This window comes from Eptatretus burgeri, chromosome 10 (assembly GCF_056783735.1).
Source record: "Eptatretus burgeri isolate ZD-2024b chromosome 10, Ebu_testis_v1, whole genome shotgun sequence".
Lineage (NCBI taxonomy): Eukaryota > Metazoa > Chordata > Myxini > Myxiniformes > Myxinidae > Eptatretus > Eptatretus burgeri.
Window position 1 is genome coordinate 64356077 of NC_140970.1, and position 25569 is coordinate 64381645.

Below are 25569 nucleotides of genomic sequence, written 5' to 3' on the forward strand. Positions count from 1 at the left end.
GTCTTCAAACTTCATGGGAATATCGTTCATGGTCTGGCGCTCAGATAATTAATTTTTGGTGGCGATTGGCCTTGACCTTCATGGTTAGCGCCTAAGGTCAAACATATTTGACCCCAAGGTCAAATTTTCAAGTTTTAGGAACCATATCGTGTAGTACCTCAAATTGAACACCTCGATGAGTGCTTTCTAGATACAATATGTCAAGCTTGAGACATTATGACGTCATTTGGTGACATTATGAGGCAAACGCATATTTTTCATGGTTACTCTGTAGAACGATTCTCATCGGAATCTCTCGTAGGCAGATATTCCTCAAGGAGTCGCTCCTGGTGGATAGCAGCTATGTTCACCTCAGTGTGACCATAAAGAAGTCACACGTGGTCACGTTTTGGCAAGATACGGGTCACCCTGCGGGTGACATTGGTTTATTTGTTTGTTTGTTTTGTTTGTTTGTGTGCAGGATCTCTCAAAAATATGTGGACGGATTCAGATGAAATTTGGTGGGCAGGTTGGGTGTTTGACAAGGATGAAGTGACGAGATTTTGTTGAAGATCCGGATCAAGATCCGGCTACTAGAATTGTTCAAGTGATTCTTCACCATTGAGAGATAGGGCCAAAAACAATATGTAGCACGATATCTCAAAAAGTATTGGACAGATTCAGACGAAACTTGGTGGACATGTTGGGTGTGTGACGAGGAAGAATTGATTCAATTTTGGTGAAGATCCGAATCCGGATCTGAGAAATTTAAGTTATTCTTCACCATTGAGAGATGGGGGTAAAACTATATACAGCATGATAACTCATAAAGTTGTGGACGGATTCGGACAAAACTTGGTGGACAAATAAGGTGTGCGACGAGAAAGAATTGTGACAACTTGGGTGAATATCCAATAATTTTTTAAGGGATTCTTCACCATTGAGAGATTGGGGTAAAACGATATATAGCACGATATATCAAAAAGGTGTGGACAGATTCGGATGAAACTTGGTAGACAGGTTAAGTGTGTGACAAGGACAAATTGATTTGATTTTGGTGAAGACCAGAATCCCGATCCAGATGCGAGAATTTTATAATTTTCAAATTGATTCTTCACCATTGAGAGATGGAGCCAAAAACTATGGAGAGCATGATACCTCAAAATTTTCTTGGGCCTGATGTGTTCAACTGGATCAAGCATTGTGTGACAGAGGTATTTGCTTTCCCGAGTGCCTTTCGAGCTGTATATTGATTGGTTCACGAGTCAGTAAGTGACCACTATATTTGTTGTTGGTGTGTGTCTGTCTGTCTGTCTGTGTTTGTCCCGAGCATAGCTCCGTGGGTTTTGATCCGATCCTGATAAAATTTTGGTGGGAGGTTTATATCATGATCTAGTTGTGTTTTCCTGAGAATGGGCGTGGTGCACCCATGATGGGCGGAGCCACGCTCAAAAAAACATGTTTTTAGGGGGTAGCTCATTTCAATTTACATCTTCTCTGAGGGTGTTTGTTGAATCTGGCAAGGGTTTCGGTATTTGGTTAGCCCAATGGCACCTGCATAGCCACACGGAGCTCGATTTTTCATTTTCGTCCCAAGGTCACAAACTTAGAAAATTGCGAATTTTGACATAAAAATCCATCTTCTCCGAGGGAGTTTGTCGAATCTGGCAGGGGTTTCGGTATTTGGTTAGCGCAATGGCACCTGCATAGCCCCACGGAGCTCGATTTTTCATTTTCGTCCCAAGGTCAAGGTCACAAGGTCACGAACTTAGAAAATTGCGAATTTTGACATAAAAATCTGACGACCGCCCAAACTTTGAGAGCTGGGATGATAATATTTTTTATGCATAATATTGAGGTCATTCCCCACCTAAAGTCTCGAAACCATTTTGCTCTATCTCAAACACCTTGCCCGTGGCGCCCCCTTCAAGTTTGTTTTTACGCTAATTTCATCAAAGTATGGATAATCCGAGGAGTGTGAAATGCCATATAGCCTATATGACGTTATATTGTTCCTGGAATGTTCCAGAGGAAGTTTTGCACCAAAGGTCATAATCCTTGACCTTTGACCTTTAAAGTTCACAAAGGTCAAATTTTCAAAGTTGTGGGAATCGAACCGGGTTTTCGACCTTCTTCGACGAACTAACTCCAATAAGCTATAGCACGTATCCTGTTTCCTTATTTCAATGTCCACAACATTGTTTTGTGACCTTTAAAGGTTATGCAAAGGTCAAATTTTGAAAGTTGTTGAACGAAACCGGGTTTTCGACATTTTGCAGCTAATAACCTGTCACTCGTACCACATCATGTTGATCATTTTTATAACTTGGTCAAAAATTATCACATTGTCTCATCCTTGAACTCTGAAACAATCTACATCGACAAATACCACTCGTGAACCATTGCCGTCTCCAGACTTGTTATTATTTACGATTAATATTTTGCTTGCATTTCTGGGTTTATTCCCTTTTAAATTAATTTTCTCTGCAACCGCTTATCCAAATGAAACAATTTTGCAAATAGCAGTGACGACTCATCCATAATTTTTTAAAGATAATTATCATGTCATAGGTCACATGGTGTGGCAGCCATCTTGGAAAAAAGGAAAAAAATTGGACATCTTTTTCTCCAAAAGCACTGTATGGAAAAAATAGAAACTTGGCACATGTTAAGTACTCCCCATGGGGGATAGGTGTTGTTAACAAAAATGTCATCGCAACCAAAATTCTATATGTACAACGCTTTATCCAATTTGAATAAAAATTATTGAGGGTCATATTTGGTCTTTGTCAAGAGGTCTTGGTCAAGAAATTGATCAAGAGAAAAAAAATTATGCCGTCATCGGTCACGTGGTTTGGCAGCTATATTGGATTGAAAAAGGAAAACCCTTTAAAAATCTTCTTCTCCAGAATGGCAGATTGGGTTTTTTTAATAATTCCCTTTATTCATTCTAATTCTTGCTTTTTCTTCTCTTTCACCTCAATATTCCTTTCTTTCATTATCCATCTCTTGAAGGAGAAGTGAATTGTTGCAGAAATTTTTCTGTGAGGCTCACTTGGCTGTGCCTGGATGTGTTTGAGGGTTGTGGCGTAGCGGCTGAAACCCGAATCCTTTCCAGGTTCCTCCTGATGATTCCATCTTTGATCTTTACTTTTTGGGTTCCTTCTTGGTCTTCCGTTTCATTACTACATCGATCCAAAACTTCATGCAAATGATCGAGTACCCTTGGGGAATATAGGGGATAAATTTTAACATCATAGGACACATGGTCTGGCAGCCATTTTTTTTGAAGAATAAACCTTAAAAAATCCTCTCCAGAATGGCTTGACAGATAAAGGGGAAACTTCACACATGTTCCACATGCCTTTGGGATAACAGGGTGTTCACAAATAATTAATTAATCGGTCGCATGGACTGGGAAGAAGAAGAAGAAGAAGAAGAAGAAGAAGAAGAAGAAGAAGAAGAAGAAGAAGAAGAAGAAGAAGAAGAAGAAGAAGAAGAAGAAGAAGAAGAAGAAGAAGAAGAAGAAGAAGAAGAAGAAGAAGAAGAAGAAGAAGAAGAAGAAGAAGAAGAAGAAGAAGAAGAAGAAGAAGAAGAAGAAGAAGAAGAAGAAGAAGAAGAAGAAGAAGAAGAAGAAGAAGAAGAAGAAGAAGAAGAAGAAGAAGAAGAAGAAGAAGAAGAAGAAGAAGAAGAAGAAGAAGAAGAAGAAGAAGAAGAAGAAGAAGAAGAAGAAGAAGAAGAAGAAGAAGAAGAAGAAGAAGAAGAAGAAGAAGAAGAAGAAGAAGAAGAAGAAGAAGAAGAAGAAGAAGAAGAAGAAGAAGAAGAAGAAGAAGAAGAAGAAGAAGAAGAAGAAGAAGAAGAAGAAGAAGAAGAAGAAGAAGAAGAAGAAGAAGAAGAAGAAGAAGAAGAAGAAGAAGAAGAAGAAGAAGAAGAAGAAGAAGAAGAAGAAGAAGAAGAAGAAGAAGAAGAAGAAGAAGAAGAAGAAGAAGAAGAAGAAGAAGAAGAAGAAGAAGAAGAAGAAGAAGAAGAAGAAGAAGAAGAAGAAGAAGAAGAAGAAGAAGAAGAAGAAGAAGAAGAAGAAGAAGAAGAAGAAGAAGAAGAAGAAGAAGAAGAAGAAGAAGAAGAAGAAGAAGAAGAAGAAGAAGAAGAAGAAGAAGAAGAAGAAGAAGAAGAAGAAGAAGAAGAAGAAGAAGAAGAAGAAGAAGAAGAAGAAGAAGAAGAAGAAGAAGAAGAAGAAGAAGAAGAAGAAGAAGAAGAAGAAGAAGAAGAAGAAGAAGAAGAAGAAGAAGAAGAAGAAGAAGAAGAAGAAGAAGAAGAAGAAGAAGAAGAAGAAGAAGAAGAAGAAGAAGAAGAAGAAGAAGAAGAAGAAGAAGAAGAAGAAGAAGAAGAAGAAGAAGAAGAAGAAGAAGAAGAAGAAGAAGAAGAAGAAGAAGAAGAAGAAGAAGAAGAAGAAGAAGAAGAAGAAGAAGAAGAAGAAGAAGAAGAAGAAGAAGAAGAAGAAGAAGAAGAAGAAGAAGAAGAAGAAGAAGAAGAAGAAGAAGAAGAAGAAGAAGAAGAAGAAGAAGAAGAAGAAGAAGAAGAAGAAGAAGAAGAAGAAGAAGAAGAAGAAGAAGAAGAAGAAGAAGAAGAAGAAGAAGAAGAAGAAGAAGAAGAAGAAGAAGAAGAAGAAGAAGAAGAAGAAGAAGAAGAAGAAGAAGAAGAAGAAGAAGAAGAAGAAGAAGAAGAAGAAGAAGAAGAAGAAGAAGAAGAAGAAGAAGAAGAAGAAGAAGAAGAAGAAGAAGAAGAAGAAGAAGAAGAAGAAGAAGAAGAAGAAGAAGAAGAAGAAGAAGAAGAAGAAGAAGAAGAAGAAGAAGAAGAAGAAGAAGAAGAAGAAGAAGAAGAAGAAGAAGAAGAAGAAGAAGAAGAAGAAGAAGAAGAAGAAGAAGAAGAAGAAGAAGAAGAAGAAGAAGAAGAAGAAGAAGAAGAAGAAGAAGAAGAAGAAGAAGAAGAAGAAGAAGAAGAAGAAGAAGAAGAAGAAGAAGAAGAAGAAGAAGAAGAAGAAGAAGAAGAAGAAGAAGAAGAAGAAGAAGAAGAAGAAGAAGAAGAAGAAGAAGAAGAAGAAGAAGAAGAAGAAGAAGAAGAAGAAGAAGAAGAAGAAGAAGAAGAAGAAGAAGAAGAAGAAGAAGAAGAAGAAGAAGAAGAAGAAGAAGAAGAAGAAGAAGAAGAAGAAGAAGAAGAAGAAGAAGAAGAAGAAGAAGAAGAAGAAGAAGAAGAAGAAGAAGAAGAAGAAGAAGAAGAAGAAGAAGAAGAAGAAGAAGAAGAAGGAGGAGGAGGAGGAGGAGGAGGAGGCAGAGCTCTCTTAGAGCCATCGTTCGCTACGCGAGACGCGGCTAAAAATTATTTTGAATGTTTTTGGGGGGGGGGATTTTGAAAATAGCATTATGAATTCAGTTTTACAAAGAGGCATCAAGGGTCATGTGTTTGATCAAAGTGGAGTTGTATCAAAATGGGGCATCTTGGTACTGGGTCACAACTGTCCACAGTTATAAAGTGGCATGTCCAGTGGTGATTTGTTCTCCATCCCAGTTGAGCTGACCTCTTCTTAGCCATTCCAATGAGCCTTCTTTGACTACATCCAATCTGAAAACGATAAAAGAGCAGGGAGAAAAAAAAATTCTCTCTGCTCTTTTATCGTTCTCCCAGTTGTCAATGTATATTTGCTGATATTTCTTTTTACATTTTTATTGTGTCTTTTTTGCAATCGTTGGGGCTGTATTTGTTGCCATTTCAGTTCATGTGTGACATTTTCTATTCACACGTCTTTGGAAATTTTTTGCAAGGCAGGTAAGGGATACCTTTTCTGACTTGCTGCTGTCGTGTTTGCATACAAATTGGATTCAATGGTCTGTTTCACTTTTCACATCCTCATCCTTTTCATATCCAGTTGTCACTCTGTGCACTTGGTCGAGCTCCATCATGCCGCTACCTCCATCTTGTGTTGGCAGTCACATTCTTGGGATGCATTTATTTTTGCAAAACATTCTGTTGATCATGAGAAGTTTCCTCGGTTTGATATTGAGTTTGTTGATTTCCGATTGTGGCCAGTTTATTATTCCACAACTGCATCAGAAGACTTGTACTAAAAGCTGGTTTATGGCTTTGATTTTATTTCTTGGGGAGAGGTATGTTTTCAGGATCAGCCTCGTTCTCCGTAGGTATTCTTTGGTAATTGTGTCGCACATTTGTTTGTGACATATTTGGTGGCCCTCTTCTACTCCGAGGTATTTGTAAGATGCTTCGTTGTCTAATTCCTGTATTATTGTATTCAGGTCAATTGTTACGTTGTTCGTTTTTGTTGGTCTATCTTGTATAAATGTGCCAAGTGCACATTCACACAGGCCAAATTCCATTTGAATATCATCAGTGTACCATTTCACTAATTTCAGTTGTTCTGCCAATTTCTGCTGTTTGGTGCAAAGCGCATTAAATCATCCATGTACAGTAGATGCGTCACATTTCCTGTTTCTTTGGACGTTCTTCTGCAGGATATCAGCATGTATGTGTCCATACTAATTACTGAGGTTATTCAGTGGGTGCAGAGCCAGGCAAAACAGAAAGGGGTGGGGAGGGGGAGACTGTCTCCCGAGAAGATCCAGCATAGCATCGATCTTCACCCCTGGTATTTTGACATTTCCTTCCAATTGCTGTAACATAAAATGGTATTCCAATGTTTCATTGCATTCTCAAAAATTAAATTATTTGGGGGATTGATGTTGTACACTTGCATGCATTTTATTATGCATAAAAGTGGAACACGATCAAAAGCTTTTAATAGTCCATCCAGGCTGTGGGCAATTTAGTTATCATTTTCCAGTTTTTGAGTACGGCCTTGTTTCGTTGTACATAATCTACTGTTAACGGAGCATCCTCTCTGACATCCTCCCTTCTCTTACATCCCTTCTGTTCTCCTTGTTGTGTTCAGTGGTGGTACATCATTTCTTTAACGATTCCCATGAGAAGTTTGTACGTTGCGGAAGACATGTTATTGATCGATATTTGTGAGGCAGTTGGGTTTCTTCAGATTGTGAAATGAGGGGAGTGTTAACTTCTGTGAGCCACTCATCCATTATCTTTTCCTCTTGGAAAAGTTTATTGAATGATTGAGCATAGTGATTGGGGAGAATATCTATTGCATTAGCGAGAAGTTTGGAATTCCATCCAGGCCAGGGCTTTTAAAGTTTGGCTTTTTTGCAAGGTGTGTGTGTGTGTGTGTGTGTGTGTGTGTGTGTGTGTGTGTGTGTGTGTGTGTGTGTGTGTGTGTGTGTGTGTGTCCATTTTTTCATTGTTATGAGTGGCTAATGGAGTGGATAATGGATGAGTGGCTCACAGAAGTCGTTCATTGTTATCTCCATAAGCGGGTTTCAGAAGGTGGAGTGGAGTCCTTCCAGGGATCGAAGTATCCACCTCCGTTTTTGTAAGGGGTCTTGATTCATGGACCAAACTGGGAAGTTTTCTTGTTCACAAAGTTTTGGTCTGACGGCTCTTTTCAGGATCGGCACGAAGTCCCGGACAGCTTCCAACTGCAGTTCGTTTGTTGCAATATTCACAGGGATGGTTTTTTAAGATCTCCGTATGGTTCCTCTTTATCATTCCCATTGTTCCAATCATCACTGGGACATTTTTCGGCACGCTTCAACTTCCAAGATCATTTGACTTCATTTTGTGATCCTGGTGGAATAAACCCTTAAATATCACTGGTTTGACTATTGCGGTTTTGACCAATCGTGAGCAACCTCCTTGAATAGTGATTTAGTTATCGCAGGGCTTAATTTTGAGCAATCATGGTTTTTGAGCCGAGTTGTAGCGCATTTCTCTCACCACAAGCTTGTTGTTTCTCGTGCACCGTTGATGATTAATCAAGGTGGAGAGACTGGAAAAAGTTGTTTTTTTAACTATCTACGTGTGCTGGTGTGTGTGCTGCCAGACAGGGTGCTTGGATTTAACTATCCAAAAAGATGGACAAAAGTTGTTTTTTATTTTATTTATTTGCTGCTTTTTGGAGCTGAGGAACGATTTATAAAAAACGTCACAAATTACATTGGGAAATATTTTAAGAGATTAATAGGGGAGGAATGGTAGGGACTTCAGACACATTACAGAAGGGAAGGGCCTTGTTTAATCTGCTTCAACGCAGCAGGAGTCTTCATAGTAAAGCCGATTCATATTTAATTTTTATTATACATGTTTATTTCAATTGTGATATGTTTATTTCTGGCTGCCGTCAACCTTCCTCCATATTTTCTTGAAGCCCAGGAACATAACCCCCCTTTTTCCTATCGGCACTTGATTTTAACAAGCGCAGTTTTGAATATCGCGGCATTTTCCAGGCACGTAATCCTCGCGATATTTCACGGTAGACTGTATGTGGTCATTTTCTTGATTTATGCATTGTTTAGGCCAAAATTGCTGAGTACTGACACCTCAATTTGCAATGAAATATTTTATTTTTTGAAGCTAAATATTATATCCAGTTGGAATGCTTTTTTTCTCTGTTCACACTCAAAGGGATCATCAAGTCGTATGTGAGCATTACTTCCTTGTTTTCAGTGATCACTCTTGGTCCATGTTTACTCCACATACTTTGTTGTACCTTTGTGTGTACAGCTGTTCTAACATCACAAGTGTGTGTGTGTGTGTGTGTGTGTGTGTGTGTGTGTGTGTGTGTGTGTGTGTGTGTGTGTGTGTGTGTGTGTGTGTGTGTGTGTGTGTGTGTGTGTGTGTGTGTGTGTGTGTGTGTGTGTGTGTGTGTGTGTGTGTGTGTGTGTGTGTGTGTGGTGGTTCACTCCATATGTGGGTGTCAGAAGGTGGAACCGAGCCTTCCCAGGTCTCAATAATGATGTGTGTGTGTGTGTGGTTGGTGTTTAACTCCATATGTGGGTGTCAGAAGGTGGAACCGAGCCTTCCCAGGTCTCAATAATGATGTGTGTGTGTGTGTGTGTGTGTGTGTGTGTGTGTGTGTGTGTGTGTGTGTGTGTGTGTGTGTGTGTGTGTGTGTGTGTGTGTGTGTGTGTGTGTGTGTGTGTGTGTGTGTGTTAGTTTTATATGTCCACTGTATGTTAACTGTTTTAATTAAGAAAACTGAAACACCTCGCAGCAACTTCACTCCTCGGTTTAGACAGTTGAATATCCAGTGCAATCAGAAAATGAATGGTTACATCACATCCAATGGAAATTCTCATTTCTCTCAGCTTATGTGCCGGAAAAAGCAAAATGTACTTCGTAAGCAGACATCCTTACGACTGAAATGTCTTCAAATTACTTTCCACGACTGAAGCAACCATATTCGAGAACGAGATGGCAAGTTTTATGAGTGCAAAGGCAAGACAGCTCACCTTCTTTCCTGAGTCGCATAACATGGCTCAAGTCACGACTCTTGCTCATTTCTTTTGATCCTTCATCAAGCACAAAACCTGTTGAAACAAAAAGTAAGATAAAATGGTTAAAATAAGCAACCTAAAGAAAAGTCAGCAATTGGTTCAGTGATGGATTGAGACAGAGAAAAGGGGCAAAGAAAATTATTGATCACAAAACAGTAATGAAAACTGCATCACAAGCAAATGTGAGCCTATAATAAACAACAACACAAGCAGAGATCACTGCCAGCAGCAGCACATTCCATGGTCAACAGCAGGACCTGCCACAGCAGACAGCAGACAGATGCTCTCCAGCAAACAACAAAAACACTATCACAGGAAAATCAGGCCAGGAAATGACAGCAACAAACCAGGAGTGGACAGAAGCAGTCGAAAAATCAGACCCAGGGTAGACAAACTCTCACAAGCCCTCACACGGAAAAATCTCTAAAACCGGCAGCACTCGCTCTCAAAACGGCAGGACAGGGCCCAGCCGTAGATAGTATGCCCATGGATCCCGGCCCTTGGCCAGGGCACCATGCCCATGATCGGAGTGCGCAACTCAGCACCCCAGCCAACAGACAAAACGAGAACCTGGGATGGCACACGTGCATAGACCCCAAAAGGCAAAGGAAACCACGGCCCTTGGCATTTACACATCACAGCAACCAGAAAAGCAGCACTCATTATAAAGAACTCTGGCAAGTCCTGCAGACAGACACAGCCAGGCAGCTCATCCACAAAGGCACAGACAGCGAAAGGGAGAGGGATCACAGGCACACACAGACACCATGTCCAGAAGCACAAGTACCCACTTAAGCAGCGTGCGCCCACACTCCGGCGGCGCGCGCCCCCACTCTGGCATAGCGCGCCCCCACTCTGGCATAGCGCTCCCCCACTCTGGCATAGCGCGCCCCCACTCTGGCATAGCGCGCCCCCACTCTGGCATAGCGCGCCCCCACTCTGGCATAGCGCGCCCCCACTCTGGCATAGCGCTCCCCCACTCTGGCATAGCGCTCCCCCACTCTGGCATAGCGCTCCCCCACTCTGGCATAGCGCTCCCCCACTCTGGCATAGCGCTCCCCCACTCTGGCATAGCGCTCCCCCACTCTGGCATAGCGCTCCCCCACTCTGGCATAGCGCTCCCCCACTCTGGCATAGCGCTCCCCCACTCTGGCATAGCGCTCCCCCACTCTGGCATAGCGCTCCCCCACTCTGGCATAGCGCTCCCCCACTCTGGCATAGCGCTCCCCCACTCTGGCATAGCGCTCCCCCACTCTGGCATAGCGCTCCCCCACTCTGGCATAGCGCACCCCCACTCTGGCATAGCGCACCCCCACTCTGGCATAGCGCACCCCCACTCTGGCATAGCGCGCCCCCACTTCCGGCAACAGATGTGCACGCTCCCACGTCCGGCAACAGACGCACGCTCCCATGTACGGCAACAGAGGGCGCACGCTCCCACGTCCGGCAACAGACGCGCACGCTCCCACGTCCGGCAGCGCACGCTCATACTCCGGCAGCGCACGCCCACACCTCCGGCAGCGCACGCCCACACGTCCGTCAGCGCACGCACACACGTCCGTCAGCGCACGCACACACGTCCGTCAGCGCACGCACACACGTCCGTCAGCGCACGCACACACGTCCGTCAGCGCACGCACACACACGTCCGTCAGCGCACGCACACACACGTCCGTCAGCGCACGCACACACGTCCGTCAGCGCACGCACACACGTCCGGCAGCGCACGCCCCCACTCCGGCAGCGCACGCCCCCACTCCGGCAGCGCACGCCCCCACTCCGGCAGCGCACGCCCCCACTCCGGCAGCGCACGCCCCCACTCCGGCAGCGCACGCCCCCACTCCGGCAGCGCACGCCCCCACTCCGGCAGCGCACGCCCCCACTCCGGCAGCGCACGCCCCCACTCCGGCAGCGCACGCCCCCACTCCGGCAGCGCACGCCCCCACTCCGGCAGCGCACGCCCCCACTCCGGCAGCGCACGCCCCCACTCCGGCAGCGCACTTACCCAATCGAGAACGATGCACATCTTGTCCAGCAGTGCACGCATCCTGCCCAGCAGCGCACTCATCCTGTTCAGCAGCACACGCTTCCAGTCCGGCAGTACACGCACCCAGTACAGCAGCACACGACCAAGTATGGCAGCATATGCATCCAGTACGGCAGCACATGCACCCAGTACGGCAGCATATGCATCCAGTCCGGCAGCACACGCACCCAGTACGGCAGCATATGCATCCAGTCCGGCGGCACACACATCCTGTCCGGCAGCACAGGCACCCTGCCCAGTAGCACAGGCACCCTGTCCGGCAGCATAAGCACCCTGTCCGGCAGCACAAGCACCCTGTCGGGCAGCACACTCGTCCTGTCCGGCACCACACGCACCCAGTCCGGCACCACACGCACCCAGTCCGGCATCACAAGCACCCTGTCCGGCAGCACACGCACCCAGTTCGGCAGCACACGCACCAAGTCCGGCAGCACACGCACTCTGTCCGGCAGCACACTCGCCCTGTCTGGCAGCACAAGCACCCTGTCCGGCAGCACACTCGCCATGTCCGGCAGCACACGCACCCTGTCCGGCAGTACATGTGCCCAGTCCGGCAGCACACGAGCCCTATCCGGCAGCACATGAGCCCTGTCCGGCAGGACAAGCAACCTGTCCGGCAGCACATGCACCAAGTCCAGCAGCACAATCATCCTGTCCGGCAGCACAATCATCCTGTCCGGCAGCACAATCATCCTGTCCGGCAGCACAAACACCCTGTCCGGCAGCACACGCACCCTGTCCGGCAGCACACGCACCCTGTCCGGCAGCACACGCACCAATACCGGCAGCACACGCACCAAGTCCAGCAGCACAAGCAACCTGTCCGGCAACACACGCACCCAGTCCAGCAGCACACGCACCAAGTCCGGCATCACACGCACAATGTCAGGCAGCACATGCACCAAGTCCGGCAGCACACGCACCAATACCGGCAGCACACGCACCAAGTCCAGCAGCACAAGCAACCTGTCCGGCAACACACGCACCCAGTCCAGCAGCACACGCACCCAGTCCAGCAGCACACGCACCCAGTCCAGCAGCACACGCACCCAGTCCGGCATCACAAGCACAAAGTCAGGCAGCACACGCACCAAGTCAGGCATCACATGCACAATGTCAGGCAGCACACGCACCAAGTCCGGCAGCACACGCACCAAGTCCGGCAACACACGCACCAAGTCCGGCAGCACACGCACCAAGTCCGGCAGCACACGCACCAAGTCTGGCAGCACACGCACCACGTCCGGCAGCACAAGCACTCTGTCCGGCAGCACAAGCACTCTGTCCAGCAGCACAATCGCCCTGTCCGGCAACACACGCACCCAGTCCGGCATCACAAGCACAAAGTCAGGCAGCACACGCACCAAGTCAGGCATCACACGCACAATGTCAGGCAGCACACGCACCAAGTCCGGCAACACACGCACCAAGTCCGGCAACACACGCACCAAGTCCGGCAGCACACGCACCACGTCCGGCAGCACAAGCACTCTGTCCGGCAGCACAAGCACTCTGTCCAGCAGCACAATCGCCCTGTCCGGCAGCACACGCACCCTGTCCGGCAGCACACTCGCCATGTCCGACGGCACAAGCAACCTGTCCGGCAGTACACGTGCCCAGTCCGGCAGCACACGCACCAAGTCCGACAGCACACGCACCAAGTCTGGCAGCACACGCACCCTGTCCGGCAGCACAAGCACTTTGTCCGGCAGCACACGCACCCTGTCCGGCACACACGCACCCTGTCCGGCAGCACATGCACCCTGTCTGGCAGCACAAGCACAATTTCCGGCAACACACGCACCAAGTCTGGCAGCACACGCACCAAGTTTGGCAGCACACGCACCCTGTCCGGCAGCACAAGCACTTTGTCCGGCAGCACAAGCACGCTGTCCGGCAGCACACGCACCCTGTCTGGCAGCACAAGCACAATTTCCGGCAACACACGCACCAAGTCTGGCAGCACACACACGCCATCCAGCAGCACACGTACCCTGTCCGGCAGCACAAGCACAATTTCCGGCAGCACACGCACCCTGTCCGGCAGCACACGCACCCTGTCCGGCAGCACACGAGCCCTGTCCGGCAGCACACGAGCCCTGTCCGGCAGCACACGAGCCCTGTCCGGCAGCACACGAGCCCTGTCCGGCAGCACACGAGCCCTGTCCGGCAGCACACGAGCCCTGTCCGGCAGCACACTCGCCCTGTCCGGCAGCACACGAGCCCAGTCCGGCAGCACAAGCACCCTGTCCGGCAGCACAAGCACCCTGTCCGGCAGCACACTCGCCTTGTCCGACAGCACACGCGCCCTGTCCGACAGTACACGCGCCCTGTCCGGCAGTACACGCGCCCTGTCCGGCAGTACACGCGCCCTGTCCGGCAGGACACGCACCCTGTCCAGCAGGACACTCACCATGTCCGGCAGCACACTCAACCTCTCCGGCAGCACACTGACCAGGTCACGAAACACACTCACAATGTCTGGCAGCACACTCACCATGTCCGGCAGCACACTCACCATGTCCGGCAGCACACTCATCCTGTGCAGAAGCGCATTCATCCTGTCCGGCAGCGTACTCACCATGTCCGGCAGCACACTCACCATGTCCGGCAGCACACTCACCATGTTCGGAAGCGCATTCATCCTGTCTGGCAGCGTACTCGCCATGTCCGGCAGCACACTCGCCGTGTCCGGCAGCACACTCGCCCTGTCCGGCAGCACACTCGCCCTGTCCGGCAGCACACTCGCCCTGTCCGGCAGCACACTCGCCCTGTCCGGCAGCACACTCGCCCTGTCCGGCAGCACGCACACCCTGTCCGGCAGCACACTCGCCTTGTCCGACAGCACACTCGCCCTGTCCGACAGTACACGCGCCCTGTCCGGCAGCACACTCACCATGTCCGGCAGCACACTCACCATGTTCGGAAGCGCATTCATCCTGTCTGGCAGCGTACTCGCCATGTCCGGCAGCACACTCGCCGTGTCCGGCAGCACACTCGCCCTGTCCGGCAGCACACTCACCCTGTCCGGCAGCACACTCGCCCTGTCCGGCAGCACACTCGCCCTGTCCGGCAGCACACTCGCCCTGTCCGGCAGCACACTCGCCCTGTCCGGCAGCACACTCGCCCTGTCCGGCAGCACGCACACCATGTCCGGCAGCACACTCACCATGTCCGGCAGCACACTCGCCGTGTCCGGCAGCACACTCGCCTTGTCCGACAGCACACGCGCCCTGTCCGACAGTACACGCGCCCTGTCCGGCAGTACACGCCCCCTGTCCGGCAGTACACGCCCCCTGTCCGGCAGGACATGCACCCTGTCCAGCAGGACACTCACCATGTCCGGCAGCACACTCAACCTCTCCGGCAGCACACTGACCAGGTCACGCAACACACTCACAATGTCCGGCAGCACACTCACCATGTCCGGCAGCACACTCATCCTGTGCAGAAGCGCATTCATCCTGTCCGGCAGCGTACTCGCCCTGTCCGGCAGCACACTCACCATGTCCGGCAGCACATTCACCATGTCCGACAGCACACTCACCATGTCCGACAGCACACTCACCATGTCCGACAGCACACTCACCATGTCCGGCAGCACACTCACCATGTCCGGAAGCGCATTCATCCTGTCTCGCAGCGTACTCACCATGTCTGGCAGCACACTCGCCCTGTCCGGCAGCACACTCACCATGTCCAGCATCGTACTCACCATGTCCGGCAGCACATTCACCCTGTGCAGCAGCACACTGACCATGTCCGGCAGCACACTGACCATGTCCGGCAGCACACTCATCCTGTCCAGAAGCGCATTCATCCTGTCCGGCAGCGTACTCACCATGTCCGGCAGCACACTCACCATGTCCGGCAGCACACTCATCCTGTCTGGAAGCGTACTCACCATGTCCGGTAGCACACTCACCATGTCCAGCAGCACACTCATCCTGTCCGGAAGCGCATTCACCGAGTGCGGCAGCACACTCACCATGTCCGGCAGCACACTCACCATGTCCGGCAGCACACTCATCCTGTCTGGAAGCGTACTCACCATGTCCGGTAGCACACTCACCATGTCCAGCAGCACACTCATCCTGTCCGGAAGCGCATTCACCGAGTGCGGCAGCACACTCACCATGTCCGGCAGCACACTCACCATGTCCGGCAGCACACTCACCATGTCCGGCAGCACACTCACCATGTCTGGCAGCACACTCACCCTGCGCAGCAGCACACGCACCAAGTCCGGCAGCACACTCACCCCGACCAACATGGACACTCTCAGATTAAAAGCAGACAATCAGGTTAATTGCAGACGCCCTCAGATTCGCAGCACATAATATTCCTCCAGCAGTTGACGCAAACAATCAGAACAGAAGCACGCGGGCAGGAGTCCTCAGACTTTGTGACTCCCCCCTATTTGCTCCCCATCCAAGAGCAGGCCTTAACCGGCAATGCGTGGTCCCTCATCACTGGAGCGGTCTCTGCGTCCTCCAGCGATTATGGCGGTTGAGTCCCGTACCGTCTTGGCTGAGCGGCTTGGCCGCTTCGATCAGCGAAGCCCACGGTTGGCAATGGAACCCCTCTGGGCTAGGCAGCCGAGACCCCACAGCCGCCATTGCTCCTTGTCGCTGCCCTCGGCTGCTCGGCTCTGACGTCATCTTCGGGAGTTTCCGCCATGCGTCTGTATCCGTTGTTACGTGCCCCTTAGCAACGGCATAACGCCGCAATCAGTTTGCAAGGCCGCGACTGCAGTACTTTCGCTATTCTTTCTGTTTCATCTCCATCCTCCGTGAAGGTAAGTGTGACATTCAAACAGTAATCTTTCCAGGAGTTCTTCAGAAAATAATCTTAATCTTCCCAGGAGTTCTTCTTCAAGACGGCGGAACTGTAACTTCTCTTCGGCCTTTACACATGTATTTTACTGTACTTCGCGTTTTTTGAAACACCGAGCGGTTTCATCATATTCGCTCTGAAAACTGTTGTGCAAGACGTCATCATATTTACTGTGCTGTACACTTTAAGATTGCGAGTCGCAACACCTTGAAAAAAAAAAAAAAAAAACTTTGCCAATTCAAGGGATTTCATTTCGACGCACGTGAAGTAACCATGGCAACGCGGAATGGAAGAATGTAAACAACCTAAAGAAGGTTGTTGAACCCAGTTAGAGAAGACGCCAAAATGTCTAGTCATGACTTCTCCGATTGCAAATGATTCACAATCTTTTCCGAAATCTTTACTTTAGTAAAAGAAGCCATGTGATCCAACTTTTACTGGGTCTTCCATGACAGCATCGACGAAACAGAGCGGCGACGCAAGTCCTGAAGGGTGTGTTCAGTTGTCAAGTTTTCTGGAGAGCGCTTGACAAGTTGCTTAAGCATTCAAGTGAGCACTCCATTCGAAACCGTCGAGGAGGAACGGCTGGCTTGGCAAGTGGTAGCAAACTGATTGGTGATGGAACACACACACACCTGGAAAGACATCTTGTCCCTCTGGGGTGGAGTAATATGGAATCGGCAAAGCCGAGAAGCGAACGTAGAATTCTTCTGACATTCGCTTCTTAAATATATCAAATTAAACCGTCTTTTTGCTGTGAAAAAATTAATATTACCTCAACATTACCTTCACAACAACAACTACACCGCCTAGAACAGGATCTCATCTAAAAAAATTCATATTACCTCAACATTCCCTTCACAACAACAACTACACCGCCTAGAACAGGATCTCATCGAAAAAAATTAATATTACCTCAACATTCCCTTCACAACAACAACTACACCGCCTAGAACAGGATCTCATCGAAAAAAATTAATATTACCTCAACATTACCTTCACAACAACAACTACACCGCCTAGAACAGGATCTCATCGAAAAAAAAATATTTTTTACCTCAACATTACCTTCACAACAACAACTACACCGCCTATAACAGGATCTCATCTGAAAAATAAATATTACCTCAACATTACCTTCACAACAACAACTACACCACCTAGAACAGGATCTCATCTAAAAAAATTCATATTACCTCAACATTCCCTTCACAACAACAACTACACCGCCTAGAACAGGATCTCATCGAAAAAAATTAATATTACCTCAACATTCCCTTCACAACAACAACTACACCGCCTAGAACAGGATCTCATCGAAAAAAATTAATATTACCTCAACATTACCTTCACAACAACAACTACACCGCCTAGAACAGGATCTCATCGAAAAAAAAATATTTTTTACCTCAACATTACCTTCACAACAACAACTACACCGCCTAGAACAGGATCTCATCTGAAAAATAAATATTACCTCAACATTACCTTCACAACAACAACTACACCGCCTAGAACAGGATCTCATCGAAAAAAAATAATATTACCTCAACATTACCTTCACAACAACAACTACACCACCTAGAACAGGATCTCATCTAAAAAAAATTAATATTACCTCAACATTCCCTTCACAACAACTACACCGCCGAGAACAGGATCTCATCGAAAAAAATTAATATTACCTCAACATTACCTTCACAACAACAACTACACCGCCTAGAACAGGATCTCATCGAAAAAAATATATATTACCTCAACATTACCTTCACAACAACAACTACACCGCCTATAACAGGATCTCATCTGAAAAATAAATATTACCTCAATATTACCTTCACAACAACAACTACACCACCTAGAACAGGATCTCATCGAAAAAAATTAATATTACCTCAACATTACCTTCACAACAACAACTACACCGCCTATAACAGGATCTCATCGAAAACACTAAATACTAGAAGTGAACGTAGTTGTGGCGTATTGGCATACGCGTGCAAAGCACAATGCGGAGAGCATTGTGGGGGAGTGGTGTTGATAGTCACGTGTCCGCAATGAATATAGTAGTTCGCGCCGCTAGAGGCGTGTGGTAGTCTACAGTAGTGTACATCCGGACGGGCAATAAACAGAGTTCGACAACCCTCACGACTCTCCGTGCCTCACTGCCCTCCGGACATTACAGTAGTATAGTTCTTACATTCGCTTCTGACTTTACCTATAACTTGTTCACAACTGTATATGCAATTTCCGGTTACTTCGGCCTGGATTCAGAATCACCGATCAAATAATGTAAATCACGATTAAAAATTATTTTTTGATGATGCGGGAGATATCTTTATTAAAATCAGTGGAGGAAATATACACCATGTCTGATATTATTTGGGTCTTTCATGTCTCCGACGATGCCTTTATCTCCCGGCATGCATCATTCCCCATGACAAAAACCGGAAACAAAAAAAAAGCAGAAACAAAACAAAAACGGAAGCAAAAGGGTCATCGGCAACGACACGGATTCACAATTGGCAGGGTATTGTGTTGTTTTTGTTTTTTCCTATTCTCTCATGTGCACGCGTTAAGTAATATTCACAAGATAGAAATAAAACCCAATCGAGTTTATACACCGCACGGCGTTTAACAACAACAACCGGAAGCAAAAGGTGACAGCTAACGACACGGATTCCAAATAACCAGGGGTATTGTGTGTTGTTGTTGTTTTGTTGTGTTGTTGTGTTGTTGTGTTGTTGTTTTGTTGTTTTGTTGTTGTTGTTGTTTTATTTATTTATTTATTTATTTATTTATTTATTTATTTTTTTTTTTTTTTTTTTTTTTTTTCCTATTCTTTCATGTGCATGCGTTAAGTATGGAGCTCACTGCGTTCGCTAATAACTGTGATGTTATGACACTTTAACTTGAAAAGCTTCCAGTTGTCTGTAATCTGAATCCATATTAAAAGGTATTGGTCATCCAATAACATACTTGGGCCAGGGCAGCCATGACAGCACTATCAGTACAGGAAAGTATAACCCAGCTCGGCCGTGTGTGTCGGTGCACACAAAGGTAAATAACTAGAAAGAGTGATCACATTGCATGAAAACCATCGCCAGGACTTGTTTGGTGTGTTTGTGTGGTGTGTGGTTTGTAGACGATACATTGGCAACATAGAATTTTATTATGTTCATACAGTGGACAGACATTTTTGGTTTTTATTGTTTAGACTAGCAAATACAAGCCATCGCTTCGCTGAGAGGGCTATTTAGGGTGAGGGGAGAGAAAAAGGGGAGTAGGGAGGAGAGGGGAGAGAGAGGAGGGTGGGAGAGAGAGAGAGGAGGGTGGGAGAGAGAGAGAGGAGGGTGGGAGAGAGAGAGAGGAGGGTGGGAGAGAGAGAGAGGAGCGTGGGAGAGAGAGAGGAGGGTGGGAGAGAGAGAGAGGAGGGTGGGAGAGAGAGAGAGAGGAGGGTGGGGGAGAGAGAGAGAGGAGGGTGGGAGAGAGAGAGAGGAGGGTGGGAGAGAGAGAGAGGAGGGTGGGAGAGAGAGAGAGGAGGGTGGGAGAGAGAGAGAGGAGGGTGGGAGAGAGAGAGAGGAGGGTGGGATAGAGAGAGAGGAGGGTGGGAGAGAGAGAGAGGAGGGTGGGAGAGAGAGAGAGGAGGGTGGGAGAGAGAGAGGAGGGTGGGAGAGAGAGAGGAGGGTGGGAGAGAGAGAGGAGGGTGGGAGAGAGAGAGGAGGGTGGGAGAGAGAGAGAGGAGGGTGGGAGAGAGAGAGAGAGAGGAGGGTGGGAGAGAGAGAGAGAGGAGGGTGGGAGAGAGAGAGGAGGGTGGGAGAGAGAGAGAGGAGGGTGGGAGAGAGAGGAGGGAGGAGAGGGGAGAGAGAGGAAGGTGGGAGGGGGGGAGAGAGAGGAAGGTGGGAGGGGGGGAGAGAGAGGAGTCGGGTCGGAAGAGGGAGACGGATGGGAGAGGAGGGGTAGGGTTGGGAGGGAGAGAGAGGGGTGAGAGGAGGAATGAGAGAGAGAGAGGGGTGACAGAGGGAGAGGAGTGAGAGAGGGAGAGGGGAGGGATTCTTGCAGATGATGCCCAGTTTAACGTACATCCGAGAGACGGCACAGATGTTGATGAATCACCCTGCCTGTGAAACACCAGAATGACAGTTTATAGCTGGGTCTGGAATAGAACCCAGGCTACACAGAGCGAGCATGTGTACCTCTCTGCTTTCCTGCCATGATGTGGCGATTCATCACTTCATAACAACTGAAAACACTTTTTCTCATTGTGATCATATACTTTATATTGCCTTCCAACCTCCAGTATCAAACTGCGGTATCGCAATTGATTGAAGCTTGAAGAACACGTGCCAAGTGGCTTCACCAAGCACTCCACAAAACAGTTAAAGAAACTTTTAAAAAGAAAACGTTCAAATTTTATTTGCATTTATCAATGCCGAAGTGATGGGTTGAATAATGGAAGATCATACAAAAAGGGGAAATGTGGTATAAAAAAAAAATTCACATTTTCAGTGAGTCAGCCACCACCTGTTGCACTGCAGAACAACACATGACGAACACACGTGAGTGGCCCCTGAACTTTGTTCAAGTCGATCGACATACAGTATTCAGTGACAGTGTGAATATTGTAGAGTGCTCGCCAAGTGATTTTAGAACTCCAACGAAATGACTGATAAGAAACGGCTCACTTGGCACGCGATTAGCAATCACCGAACCATCATATTAAGCATACATCTCTGGGAGACGCCTGAAACGTCAAATATGTCCGAATAAAAAATTTTTTAGGAGTTGGAACTACTCCTAAGTTCGATTCTGGAGCTTAAATTTTGTAATTCAGCTTAGTTTAAGAAATTCTCGAGGTTATCACATGTGCGGAAATGAAATAAAACCATGAACGCTGGCGTCTCCGGACATTTATATGCATTGCAATGTATCCAGTGATTCGTAGCTATGATGATCAGGCATTCGATATGAGTGAGGAAAGAGAAAAAAACCCTTCATCGGGAAGTAATTGTTGCGGCCTGTTCCCAATGAAGGCATTGTTGAGCATGCCAAATAACATGGCCGCTTCAGACCCCAGTCTGGTAACCCAGGATACACCTTAAGACCTCAGAGAGTGAGGTGGCCAAAGATCGCTTTATGAAGGATATAATTAAATAGGGCTGTTAATTGTCTTTAAAAGGGGTGTTTTAATTAACCTAAACACCCAATTTTCGCTCTTGCACTTCGTTATATTGCCTTCCTCCCTCCAGTATAAAACAACAGTATTGTTATTGATTGAAGCATGAAGAACACGTGGCAAGTGGCTTCACCAAGCACTCCACAAAACGGTTGAAGAAATTCCGTTCCCTTGAGCCGTTGAAGCGTGAAGTTAATTGAGCCGTTGAAGCAACAAGACTCACGGTCTAATAGTACATACTTTATAGACGTGCTTGCATTGTAATAGCATATACCTTCGAGACGCACTCACATTTTGATTGAACATACTTTATAGAAATACTCACTCGGTTGAAAAAAAAATATGCTGTAATACGAGCTACCACCAGGTGACGTTTGTGGCCTATGTCAGCACGTTAGTCCACCAACATAAACAAGCAAACAAACAGACCCAAATAGTACACCATTGACTTTACAAATTTACAGCAAATTTATAGGTCATTCCATGTCAAATCATCAAAGAATCTGCCGTCATCTCTCAGATTTTTGTAAAACTTTGGGAACCAATTGGGACCCATGAAAAACGGCAAGAACTCAAATATTTTTGCTAACAGCCTCTTAATTAGTGAGATACAGACTAACGAACTTTGGACTAATTAGCGCGACGTCGCGAATTCAAATGGCCATATCTCTAAAAGTATAACACCTAGAGAGCTGGTTTTGGTGTCATTTTAAAGGTATTTTCATGCCCTATGAATTTGGGAAACATTTTCCTACCTCCAACCACAAAAAAGTTATCACAAAATATAAACTTCAATCGTGAATCCCCAAAAAATGTATCCTTCAAATTTCCTCAAATTCATCCCAGAGGTACCTTATGATGTCAAGAAGCTTCCACATAAGTTTTGTGATGGGCACTCCAAAAGTTTCTGAGATATGAGCAATAATGTACATGTACGTATGGCATATAGGTTCGAAAATCAGCATTTGTAATGTATTGTAATCATTTGTAATCACAGCACTGGCGACTCGACATTGCATTCGTCGATCCATTCTGAGCATAACGTTCGTCCGAGGCTGCACAGCATGTCCGAGATGTAACCAACTGCAGGGCCTCGTTCCGGCCCGAAAATCGAGCAATCAAAATGTTGTGGCTGCAGAAGCATTTTGCGGTTGCACATTGAGGACAATGACTTGGAAAATGAGAGTGACAGTGTAAGTGACAATGGTAATGATGAGGCAATAATCCAACCGGAACAAGGCAGAGATTCTGATTCTGGGAACTCCATTGGCAATTTTATAAGGATTGTTCCCACAGGCTTATTTAAGTGGATCTCTGGTAAATAGGCCCACAAATCAACGATTTTAGTGTGCTTTCCACAGGCTCGATGTGCTGCCTTCCCACTTTGCCCCATTTGGTCAAAACCACCATAAGTGGTGATGATATAATCAGATAAACTCCACATTTATGTTGGTGGGTTCTTTGTGTCATGTCCTAAAAGTCCTTACACATGTGTAAAGGAAACAACATAAAATGTAAAGAAACTTTTTTGTGGTCCAAAAGCTACCTGGAGGAGCTATAACATAAATCATGCACACATGCAAACTGGATTTGACATCAGACAATCACAGCCACTGACCTTATGGCATGTGACGTACTTCCCATGGCATTCTGGGTATGTACGTCGCCATATTTGTGACATCACAGTGAAGCACAATAAAGTGTGATGTCAAATTGAAACTTCTTTCCTCTTTTTGAAAAACTAATTTTTTGGTAAATGGCCATATTGCATCCCAACACTCTCCCCTAATCATTTGAGTTTGATAAAAACCATATTGCATTTCGGATTTGACTGCATAAACTGCATAGTGCAGCACACACCTGCAGAATGCTACTGTTGCAAAGAGATCCAAATTAGGATCAGAGGCAAATTCAAGTAAATTCCATTAATACTGAAATTTTTTCAACAGGTGTTAGTACAAGGTGAGCAGAACAGTGCGATCAGTTTGGTGCGATGTTCAAAATGGTTTTACATGTTATATTTCACAAGTTTTCTTCTTTGGAAAGCATTTGAAAATAATGAGCAAGTCATGATACATACATACACACATACATACATATATACAGTACATAGGGAGCATGCACTACAGCGCATCACTGCGTCCACTTTCTGCCGGTAATCCAGGGGCCTCCGTCTGGCCATCCCCCAGGCAGATGCTTGGCCCATCGCCATCTCTTAGGGATAGGAGATCCAGGCACCCACCCGAAGGGACCACTTCAGGTTAACCCGAGGAGATCGCCATATGCTGGACGACACCTCAGCACCACCCCGCCACACACCACTTAGTGGGTTTTTGCGGAGTGAAGTGTTTTTATGGTGGCCAGAATGCAAATCCTCATGATGTCTTGTCATGATGTGTTGTCAAAGATAAAAAGAAAAAAAAATACGAAATGACTGCATTACTGTCAAAAAAAAAATGACTGTCAGAAATACAAAATTACTACATGTGCATCACAGCAAAAATTTGTTTATGAAATCATACTCTCGATCACTTCATAATTCCACAAAACATAATTACAAACTCAAATCACGACTTTGTCTTTGCAAGTCGTATCACATGACAATTGGAATTTCATCCACTTCACCAATGGAATGCCGGTGGTGCCACCTGCATCCTGTGCCTCTGAAAACTTGAGGAACATTTTCATCTGATGACAAGCGTTTCAGTGATTCCTTTATGAATAATCAAGAACAATAATTGCATATTAAAAATAGGCCAATAAAGTAATGAATACACGCATGAGTTACTCCTGAATCTTAGGTTTTTCAGTTTCTCCGACCTTGCAAGTAGTGAATCTGCTGTGATATTTTGTAACGACGACGCTCTCTTGTCAAGCTTTTTACACTGGTGGAAAGACATGAGAGGACCTCCACCTGCACACTATTTTTGTTGCCCTATTAACCCAACTTTAGGACCTCACATAGGAGCTCGTTAGCACAATTTAGAATTGCAAAGTAGTGAATCTGCTGTGATATTTTGTAACGACGATGCCCTCTTGTCAGGCTTTTTACACTGGTGGAAAGACATGGGAGGACCTCCACCTGTACACTATTTTTGTTGCCCTATTTACCCAACTTGAGGACCTCACATAGGAGCTCGTTAGCACAACTTAGAATTGCAATTTCAAAACAAATTACATGTGGAACAGAGTGTTTCTATGAAACATTGCAAATGTGGAATTATCTCAACAAGAATCATCGATACAAACTATGAACCCATCCTTATGGACCCGTTAATTCCCCCAGAATTGTATTTTTGGATGACTTGTAATAACTGCTCCCACAGGGAGCGGAGCTATGCTATACATATTTACATTTAGACTGGCAGTAGACCATAGAGGTACTGTATGTGCACTCACCTTTGAGATGACTTAAGCTGGGGTTTGAATGTCGACTCTGCTCTAAGTTGTCACCCTCGTGTTTTGCATGCATATAATGATGCATCAATGTGTGCACCATCCATCGGTTGGACGTTGAGCCTGTCTGCCAGCACTGAACGTTAAATATAAGAGTAGGTGAGCTATCGCCGGCACCTGGCTAAATTCCAAATTATTGCGACCTCCAGTCGAACATCAGGCTTGACCAGCGGGTTCGTGTAAGATTTTGGCCAAAAACATTTGGAATAATTCGCAAGGTTAGAATAATCGGGATGCTAAGTGAAGAGGATATGTTATTGGTCACATAAACATTGCAATAAGGTTAACTCTTTGGAGTTATGTGATTCACCTGACTATAAAGTGCCACCATGGTATTCCATAGCCAGGAAAATGCATCAACGAGTGTGCCCTCTCCATATGGACATTTAGTTCGGGATCTGCCTGATAGTCTTAGCTTGTGGACGTTAAAGAACCCACATTCTCCTTCAACAAAGTGTAGACGACTTATTGTTGTGGAGCCGGGCGTCGGTTGCGAGCACGACTGCTAGGTGGAGCAGTAGGGTCGACTCTACCGAACACCCGGAATCCAGATCGTACCTTTCAGAAAACTCCGAAAGGAACGGGTCCCTTACAGGACCGTGATTCGTCAATAAATCAACCACGTGGGACAGGGTTATTTGCCAAACTTCAAAATACCT

General features: G+C 46.5%; 1 protein-coding gene across 11 annotated transcripts in view; it reads right to left on the bottom strand.

Annotated features, from left to right (window-relative positions):
- The window catches only part of LOC147018718 (uncharacterized), a 286880-nt gene extending 270639 nt beyond the window's left edge, over positions 1-16241 (bottom strand). For 6 of the 11 annotated variants that reach the window (XM_085898712.1, XM_085898708.1, XM_085898713.1 and 3 more), the window contains exons 1-2: positions 15965-16241; positions 9351-9428 (exon numbers count right to left, since the gene is read on the bottom strand). In XM_085898712.1, coding sequence (XP_085754838.1) covers positions 9351-9428; positions 15965-16103 — 217 coding nt within the window. In that variant the 5' untranslated portion in view covers positions 16104-16241. Of the gene's footprint in view, positions 1-9350; positions 9429-11400; positions 11579-15891 lie in introns of those variants that run through there. The other 5 variants (XM_085898717.1, XM_085898707.1, XM_085898710.1 and 2 more) reach the window with 3 other exon arrangements.
- Between the last annotated feature and the right edge of the window lie 9328 nt (positions 16242-25569).